Source organism: Sesamum indicum, linkage group LG10 (assembly GCF_026168435.1).
Source record: "Sesamum indicum cultivar Baizhima isolate 11 linkage group LG10, ASM2616843v1, whole genome shotgun sequence".
NCBI classification, from domain to species: domain Eukaryota; kingdom Viridiplantae; phylum Streptophyta; class Magnoliopsida; order Lamiales; family Pedaliaceae; genus Sesamum; species Sesamum indicum.
This window is the reverse complement of record NC_142666.1, coordinates 14,152,086-14,162,440: the sequence shown is the minus strand read 5'-3', so window position 1 is coordinate 14,162,440 and position 10,355 is coordinate 14,152,086. Positions and strand designations below refer to the sequence as shown.

General features: G+C 33.5%; 1 protein-coding gene across 2 annotated transcripts; it reads left to right on the top strand.

Annotated features, from left to right (window-relative positions):
• The first annotated feature begins 1,026 nt into the window (after positions 1–1,026).
• On the top strand, positions 1,027–5,872 carry LOC105172174 (phosphatidylinositol 4-phosphate 5-kinase 6). 2 transcript variants are annotated; one of them, XM_020697176.2, is made up of 8 exons: positions 1,027–2,936; positions 3,273–3,374; positions 3,545–3,710; positions 3,935–4,051; positions 4,149–4,342; positions 4,600–4,745; positions 4,858–4,930; positions 5,142–5,872. In XM_020697176.2, exons 1-8 carry the CDS (start codon positions 1,759–1,761, stop codon positions 5,428–5,430), a joined length of 2,265 nt encoding a protein of 754 aa, XP_020552835.1. In that variant the 5' UTR covers positions 1,027–1,758; the 3' UTR covers positions 5,431–5,872. The 2 variants fall into 2 exon arrangements, with proteins under 2 accessions (XP_020552835.1, XP_011091835.1); XM_011093533.3 differs by having other exon boundaries at positions 1,031–2,936; positions 3,207–3,374; positions 5,142–5,871.
• The last annotated feature ends 4,483 nt before the right edge of the window (positions 5,873–10,355 follow it).

The window sequence follows — 10,355 nt, the reverse complement described above, 5'->3', positions numbered from 1 at the left end:
TCAAACAAATCTTTTTTTTAGCTAAACTATCATTATAAGATTGAAAATGTACCTACTCACATGCATTAGTATGTGGAGATGTATAACAATAATTTAGTCAGAATATATTTATTTGATATACAATAAGTCTGTAATAAGTCAATTGGGGAAAAAAATGGATATTTATTTAACTATTTTGTTGATGTCAACGAATTATCTGTAAACGTTACTAATGAATGAATCTATTTGTTGGACGTAAACAAACATTATGGATATTAAATGTAATGTTCATAATGGAAATTGTCTAATCATTACCATCTTGAAAATTTTCAGTAACTTCATTTACAAATAAAACAAACATCAGTTGTGATTATCAAAAGCAGACATTCAAATGAATGAAAAAGAGATTAAACGAAAGAGAGAGGCTGAGAGAGATTGAAGAAAAGAAGAGGGAGAGAGAGAAAGAAAAGGAGGAAAAAGTAGCTTCAATTTCACTTGAGAAGTGAAATTTTCTTTAATCTATTCTATCTTAGTTGCAAAACTTTTTAAAAAAAAAAAAATTCGAAACGTGTCTTAAACCGTGTCGGATGCACTATTTGATGTGTCGGATACCGTGTCTTTGTTGTTTTTTTTTATTATATATTTTTAAATACATAAATACCGTGTTCAAAACGTATTCATGTTCAACGAGCATCTAACGCCGAACATAATAATTTTTGGAAGTGTCAGTGCATTCCATGTAATAACTATGAATTACCAATTAATTTCCCTAAGGATGTATAAATTAAATATCTTTGTCATAGGCTTAACTATAAGATCAAATAATGCAAAAAATTAAAATAAAATCTTGTTTCATATTAATTGCTAACATGAGAAAAAAGGACAAAAATTTGGTGAAGTATTGAGGTAAGTTTGAAAAAAGGTAATAAATTAAAAACTTAAAAAAGAAAAAAAAAAAGGTATTTTGGGCATTAATTAATCTTGTCTGAGAGGGAGAGCAAGAGAGGCAAACACATCACGCCCCCCATGTCTTTCCATCCTCCCATTTGTTAGAGGATTTAGGAGCCAAATCCGGAAACCAAGAAGAACAATGTGTTTGTTGGGGTTGAATCTTTTTGCTTCTCATCCAATCACAATTTTTCCAGCATTAAAATTCAGTAAACAAAAGAAAAGCAGAAAGAGACAGAATTCTTGTTTTCTTTTCTTTTTTCTTTTTTTTTTTTTGGTTTTAAGAAAAGTAAAACCATGTAAGAAAAGAGAAAGGGTGTCAAGTCATTAGTTTTGTTGCTCTCTTTTGCTTTTCCTGTCAATCAAGCAGTTTCCTTTGCCAAGTATTTCTTTCTTCGACACCCCAGTTTCGGGGAATATCAGTAGAGACAGACCAACTATTTTTTCAAGGAAATCGAAGAGAGAGAGAGAGAGAGAGGGAGGGAGGTTCTTGTTTTGTTTTATCTTGTTTTTCGGTAGGTGTTCTTCCACCCCGGTTGCTTTTCTTTATTTCTCAACAATCTAACAGTGGCCTCTGTTTTCAAGAATACCAAACTCCCATTTTCTCAGAATCACGTGTAAAGGGTACACATTTGGAGCAAATGAGATAGAAACCCTGCTGGTGTTTTTCTTTTCAGTTGTTTCGTGGTTTGTTTTAGTCATTTAGGTTGTTGGAAACATGGGTTCTGGTTTTCTGTTGGAGCTGACATCGTTGGTAGAAAGAAACATTGATCTGGGGTAGGAAGAGAAAGGTGAAAAACAGGTTCTTGAGATTGGAGTGTTTGAAATAGAATGAGCAAAGATTTGAGTGGCACTGCCAAGGTTGTGGAAACGAAGGTGAGGAAGTCACCAGCAACTGCAAGGAGAAGATCAAACAGCATATTTGCAACAATGTCAGTGGCCCATGTGGATGATGATGAAGTTCACAATCCTGATGAGGTTTATCATGTTGAGAAGGTTTTCCCCAACGGGGACATGTATATGGGCCAGTGGGCAGACAACTGCCCCCATGGCCACGGCAAGTACTTGTGGGCAGATGGTTGTATGTATGTGGGTGATTGGTGTAGAGGCAAGACCATGGGGAAAGGGAAGTTTAGTTGGCCTTGTGGTGCTACTTATGAGGGCCAATTCAAGAATGGTTATATGGATGGTGAGGGTACCTATACAGGGTCCTTAAATGACACCTATAGAGGCACTTGGGTGTTCAATATGAGGCACGGAAATGGGGTTCGGAGTTATGAAAATGGCGATTATTATGAAGGGCAATGGCGGCGTGGGCAGCCCGATGGTAAGGGAAGGTATCAATGGAGTAATGGGAATCATTACATTGGCCATTGGAAGAATGGGAAGATGAGTGGCATGGGTACGATGATTTGGGCTAATGGGAATCAATATGACGGTTGTTGGCAGGAGGGATTGCCTAGAGGAAATGGGACGTTCCGGTGGACGGATGGGAGCTTTTATGTAGGGGTTTGGAGTGAGGATCCAAGGGAGCAGAGTGGGACTTACTATCCATCAAGTTCTCAGATAGGCAGTTTGGATTGGGATCCTCAGGAAGTGTATTTGGTCAACTTGAGTGATTGTGGAATATGTCCTGGAGAGAAGATTCCAGTATTCCCTTCGCAGAAAACGGTTAACTGGCCGTGTGTGGTGAAGTCCTTGCAGAAGAATTCAGGGTTCAAGAATTACAAAGTGAATGAGGGGAGGCCGAGGAGAGCATCCGTGGACGGAAGGCTGAGCAATGGTGACAGTAGCTTGGGGTCAGAATCTGATTTAAGCTCTGAAGGTAGTAATGAATGTTTAAGATCCGAAAGAGAAGTAGATGGAGGGGTGGCTGCTGAAGAATTAGATACATTGCGAGGGTATAGACGACATCATATCGTACTAAAGCCAGCAAAACGGCAGGGACACACAATATCTAAAGGCCACAAGAATTATGAACTCATGCTGAATTTGCAGCTAGGAATAAGGTATCAACACATTTAGTATGCTTACGATGTTTCTAAATTTCAATGTTTTCGACATAAAATGATCATAGATTGATTACTCTGTCTCTTCATCATACATGGAGCTCACTGGTTTGTAATGGCTTTAATATGGTAAAGTAGATGAACTACACAGATTCTTTGGACTTCACTACCAGTCAATGCAGCCTTGCACATATGTTTTAGAGAAATAGTTTGATTTGCGTTTCTCGTTGTTCGTTTTTCCACTTCAAGCTCATTTATTTTATTATTCAGACATTCGGTAGGGAGGCCTGCTCCAGCTACGTCCCTTGATCTAAAAGCTACAGCATTTGATCCCAGGGACAAAATATGGACCAAATTTCCGCCAGAAGGATCTAAGCATACTCCACCTCACCAATCATGTGAATTCAAATGGAAGGATTACTGTCCGTTGGTTTTCAGGTATGGTACTATCACATTTTACGGTATCTCCACGCACAAACGGTATATGATTATGAGGACTTAACATCCTTTATGTTCCGATCCGTGTTTTAGTTCATCTCGTTTGGTGTTCTTTCTTCCAATAATTGCATCATATAACCTGATAAGATACTGTGATAATTTGCTTTCAGGACACTTAGAAAACTATTTAATGTGGATCCGGCAGATTACATGATGTCAATATGCGGAAATGATGCCCTCAGGGAGCTCTCGTCACCTGGAAAAAGTGGAAGCTTCTTTTACTTGACCAATGATGACAAATACATGATAAAAACCATGAAGAAGTCAGAAGTAAAAGTGAGTGTATATCGGATGTCGACACATACCAGTGACATTTTAATCTTGAAACCAACTTGTATTGGTAACTCTGGAAAAAATTCCGTCACTATAAAAGTTTTCGGTTTTAGCATCTTCAGTTCTCTGAATAATTACCACAATTCAAGCTGATTGCCCTGTCACTCGTACATTTTTTTTTTATAGATGTGATAATTGTATATTTAATTTCAACATCGCTATCACAGGTGCTTAAAAGAATGCTTCCAGCTTATTATAATCATGTTCGGGCGTTTGAGAACACCCTATTAACCAGATTCTTTGGCCTTCATTGCGTGAAGATGACGGGGCCTTCACAGAAGAAGGTATGAAGTTGGATACATTCTTTCTATCCATTTGAATCATCATGAACTTCCACAATATGAAGGACGCTAAATACATCATTATGTAATTGATAAGCAGGTGCGCTTTGTCATTATGGGAAATTTGTTCTGTACTGATTATGCCATTCACAGACGTTTCGACTTGAAAGGTTCTTCCCACGGTCGCTCGACTACCAAACCTGAATCTGAGGTTGATTCGTCGACCACCCTCAAGGATCTTGATTTGAATTTTATCTTCCGGTTGCAGAAGTCTTGGTTCCAAGAGTTCTGCAGGTAATCAAATTATAGCCTCGTCGTATCAAAATTTACTTGCACAATTTTTTCTTCTGACTTATGAAATCCTGGTTTCCGATACACAGAAAGAATAAGTATTCTTTGGTTGCTCTTCTGATCGTGACATAAAATACATTCGTGACTAATGATATCACCTTGAGATTATTTCATATCTTTGAAGGGGAGAACAGAAAATCATGTCGAAAGACTTGAACTTGGTAGCCTTATGCTTATTTATACTTGACAATTATTGACAGGCAAGTGGACCGAGATATTGACTTTCTCGAACAGGAGAGGATTATGGATTACAGTCTTCTGGTCGGCGTTCACTTCAGAGAAATATCACATTCGGGGAAACCACTGAATACTTACACTAATGCTTCCAAAGATCCCACACATATTGGTACATGTTTAAATCTTTTCACTGTATCCCCCTTCCGTGCCTGTTTCCTTTCTTGCTGCCTTCTGCTCTAAGGATTTTCTCTTAGATGCTACATTTCTAATGAATTATGTAGGGAATGGAATCAGTGAAGGATCAGCTCCTCGATTATCCAGGGCAGATTTCAATCTCCTCTTTGATACTAATCGGTATGAGTTGCTTATACAAACATGAAGTTACTTTCTCAAACGACATCCCATGTTTCTCAAGGACTGTGTTTTAAGTTCATTTTTAGAACTTAAGAATCATGTCCCACTATTCGGCTGATCCTCACTCGGGAAATTCGTGATCATCATCAATTGTCAGACCTTAGTCTAGACTCACTATTTCCCATTACTAATGTAATCTTGTTTCTGGCAGGTGGGCATCAATTAGATTAGGTTCCAACATGCCTGCACGAGCCGAGCTAACTGTGAGAAGAAACAGTTGCGAGCTTCAGCTGGTTGGGGAGCCGACGGGGGAGTTCTACGATGTCATCCTAGTGTTTGGCATAATAGACATACTACAAGATTACGATATCAGCAAGAAGCTCGAACACGCATACAAGTCATTCCAATACGACCCCGCTTCAATATCTGCTGTCGATCCCAGACAGTACTCCAAGCGTTTCCGTGATTTCATATTCAGAATCTTCATAGAAGACAGTTGAAACACCGGTACATCCCACTTTCTTCTAGTAGCCCACACTGCACAGCTGAGATTGTGGGCACAACCACCATTGCTTCCTGGACAATACACGCTACGTTTTTGGCTGGGCAACAAAAATGCTTGGCCTTGCCGGGTGATGGTGCCTCTATTATCGCTCGTTGCTGTAGATAGGTTTCTTGATCTTACTGTATTTATAGATACAGATAGGTTGGACGACGACCGGTTAAGCCATGGTGTGGCAGTGAGAGCCGAGGCACCCACTGCAAAATGTAAAAGGGAATACAAGGGTGAAACTGAGTCTTCAGGCTCCATTTTTTGTACTAATTTTTTTTTGTCCCAGAAGGTGAGGGAGTCTCTCTGGGCAAATAGCAATGGAAATACAAGGGATAAATGCATTTTTTGTCCTCAAATACAGATACTAATGCGATTTTTGTTCTCAAACAATTTAAAGTTGCAATTTTGGTCTCGTCAAAATTTTATTTTTTTTTGGCACTTTGGTCTTTCCATACGGAATTTCATTTAAAGTAGAAAAAATTGCTATTTTCCTCCCATTTTGTAATGTTTTGCAAGTTGTAATCCAATGCATCTGTTTTTTCTATTCTTCTTCAAATTTCAAAATAGAATAAATAAATAAAAAAAATTAAGCAACAAATTTTTAAAAGTGGAAAAAATTGCTATTTTTCTTCCATTTCGTGGTGTTTTTCAAGTTGTAATCCAATGAATCTATTTTTTCTATTTTTCTTCAAATTTCAAAAGAGAATAAACCAAAAAAATAAATTGTTGATTTTGCTGTCAGTATCATAAGTAAGATTATCTTAATATTGACTTTTAACTTGGGTGAATAGCAATTCACTACCATGTACTTTTTGAAATAAAGCAATTTACTCCACTGTCTAAAGAGGTAAATTGCTTCATTATAAAAAGATATAGAAAAATAAATTATTGTATTTTAAAAAATATATGAAAATAAATTATTATTTATTTTTTCATAAAAAAATAATTTACTTATTCTCAATATGAGGGTTGCTTGCGTTTTTCTCCTTTTAACTGCTACACAAGGCCTTGTTTAGTTTGTCTTCACTATGCCAACAATTGATTATCCGTCGTTAAATTGCAAACTTACTTCACGATCAAGTGGTTATGAAAGAATTTGATAGGTAATTAAATAAACAATAATTGCCGCAGGACGAAAAGTTACAAATTATAACTTTTATCAAAACGTGATTTTTATAGATTTTAATTCCAACGTGATTCTAAAAATAGTGAGTTAAATGATATATAAAATTTGCGTCTACATTCGAAACGCAAATTTGACATGTTCAATCACAGGATCAAACGGACACTCGAGCCCGCCTCATTTTAAAGCCTCTATGGCTATTAATAGGGATGTTTTCTTTGATATGGGTAGAGAATGTGCAAAAAAATTATGCTTTTAGATAAATGGGAATATTTGTATTTTTTTTTAAAAAAAATACTTCTATAATAGTTTGTTTAATTAGTATTTGATTTTACGACATTATGAATCGCGTAACTTATATTGGATAAAAACATATAGAAATTGCTATGAGTTCGTATTAAGGAGACGAAAACGTGTTTTAGTTTACTTGTAACAGCTTCTTTTTATTAGTATTTATTCTTTTATGTGATTAATTAATTTAAGTTTTCATACTGAATAAAGATATAAATAAATGTCACACAATATTATTTATAAGCTATAATGAATATGTGGTCAAATCCAAATGTGGCATCTACGACTAGTTTTAGAGTAAATTACAACGACTTCCACTGAAATTTGACATAATTATGAATTTTTTTTTATTGCTTGAAAAATTACAAATACCCCTCTTGATATTTGATGAAATTATGTAATTTTTGGATGGAAGTATAGAATTGTTGACTTTGTCCTTACTGTATCTTTTTTCTTTTTCTAAAAAAATAAAAATTTATAAAAAAATCGTATGGGGTGGATGATAGTTCTTAGTCCAAAAGGGCATTTTGGTCCATTCATCACAAAAATGAATAAAAATCTAACGAAAATTGACGGATTGATTTAATTGTTAAATGGTTGTTAAAATCATAAAAATACCGATAATTTTTCAAATAACAAAATAATATTTATAATTATACCAAAATTTAAGAGAAGTCTTCGTAATTTACTCTTAATTTTATTCATATGCCAATTAAGTTAAGTAATTACATGTTGGGAAAAGTATTATTTTAGTCCGCTAAGTATGCTTAATTTTAATTTTAGTCCGATAACTATGTCCATTTTTGTTTAGGTCCAGCAACTTACGAAAATGCTTACTTTTAGTTCTCTGGCAGATTTTCGAACAATTTTACCCCTATGAGTGCATATGACTAAATCTGTCAGAGGACTAAAAGTAAGCAATTTCATAAGTTATTGGATCTAAATAAAAATGGACATAATTATCGAATTAAAAGTAAAATTAAACATATTTAACGAACTAAAATAATACTTTTCCCTTACATGTTATAAAATGTGTATGTTTATGTGCCTGCATGTCTTGAACTATACCATCAATTCAATGTTGTCGGCTGACAGACCAAATTATGACTATTTCTTCATTGTTGTGAAAAGGTCAAATCATTGACGCTTGATAATATCTGCCAACCTACATCGTCAGATTGCACACCACGTCTGATTTTTATTGCAACCTTACACCCCTCCAACTTCATATATATATAAACAAATTCATAAAAAAAAAACCCCTTCATATATACAAATAAAATAACTTATATATCACTTTAAGACTCGTTTACTCACTAAAAAAAATATAATATTTAATTATTATTAATTATTATGATTAATAACAAAATAATCAAAGCAAATAATCATTAACAATGGTCATGTCATGATTGTTAGTCGTGGTATTGTGAGGGTGGCTAAAATTTTCTTGGTGAAAAACCTATATTTTTTTATCACTTTTATTTAATCGTGGTCAATAAAAAGTATTTACCACGATTTTTAATTCATAGCTATTAAAATTATAGTAGATAAATTAAGATTAAATATAAAATAAAAAATTTTGAGATTAATTATAGTCAGTTTTTTTAGTTTGGTTGCAGTGCTCGGGTAAATCGAGTCTCGTGTTTATTTTAGGGTATAATATTAAGATTAATTTGAAAATAATTGTATTGCCACCTTCACGTAATTAAAAGAAGAGTAAATTACAATGGACTTTTACGAGATCTGTCATAATTATAAATACATTCTCGTTATTTAAAGAATTACAAATATTATTTTGAATTTAACGGACATCTAACAAATATCCCTCATAAAAAGAAATTTTTCGATCGCAAATAGTCATTTGTGACACCGCTGCATGAGTTTTTTGTTGTGTTCATAATATGTTTTAAGTTGGTTTACTTTTTTTTTTGTTTATTATTATTTATAATATATTTTAAAATGAAAAAATTATTTGTTAGGGATGATTACACTTATTTTTTTCCTGATGTTTGGTGTAATTACACGTAAACCCTCTGTGGTTTGAAAAATTATATCTAATACCCCTGAGGCTTATTTTCATCTAACAAATAGGTTCATCAATTATTTAAAATTCACTGAATTTGTTCATATTAACAAAAAACTGAATAAAGTTGAAATTTACCCTTTATTGACTTATTTCAGATCAAACAATTCTTTTTCGACTAAACTACCCTTATAACGGCGAAAAAATACCTAATCACATGCATTCACGTATGAAGGCGCACGGGGATATAATTTAGTTTATAAAAAAAATTATTTAATATGAAATTAATAAATAATAAGTTAGTTGAAGTAAATATTGATTTTTATCGAATAATCTTTGTTGTTATCAACAAATTTAGAAAATTTTGACTAATGGAGAAACTTATTCGTTAGACAAAAGCAAATTTCAAAATATTAGATATAAATATTTGAATTACGAAAAAATTATATGTAATTACACTAAAACTCATAAAAAAGAAGTATAATTATCCCTATTTATTATATACAGTGCTGGCCACGGCCGGTGTTGACAACAAAGTAAAGGCATGTAAGAGTGTCAGTGTTGAGCACTACAACGGTCAATGCAGGAGAACGTGGGTAAGAGTATCTTTGTCCATTGGGAACTCACTACTGACATGGGAAACCTTAACTATAGACGCAAGATTTTTGTGGGTATTTTGTCGGATTTGACTAATTGGCGAAGTAATTACGATAATCATACGCTAATCAATAATATCATATTATGTCAATACCTAACGAAGTTAATTGCAATAATTATATTTTGATCAATAATATCATGTGAATAAAATGTAAATAATGTTTACTATTAAAATAGACAAACAGAATAACAATATTCTACACATATAAAGGGTTTCAGTTTCGCCGATTGAACTAAATTTCATTACGACTTATGGGCATTTGGGGTGTCCATAAGTACCAATCAATTTTGAAATTTCGATCCACCAATGATTTTGATACTATTATTTATTTATTTAACCATTAGATATTGCCAATAAAATAAAATTACGAAAAGCATATTATTAGTAACTTTTGAATTTTTTTATGTCGTTTACTTACATTTAGAAAAGTATTTTAATTTTAAAATATTTTAGATAAAATTACGTCAACATCCCTTAAGATAGGTCTAATTATACAAGCGCCCACATTATCTTTGTAAAATTAAAAATTTACTCTTGAGGTTAGAGTTATAATTATCCCTGAGGGACAAAAATACACCACCGAGATAAATTACATCGACACTTCCTCAAATAATGTACTTATAATTTTAAATATACCCGAGTTTCGCTATTAATGTCACTTTGGTTTACGAGTAACTATAAATGATTTAGTTAGTATTTGAGTTTTACCGTTAATATCATTTTTATACCCAATTTTTATTTTTATCTATTTCTTTTTTTATTTTCACCATTGATATG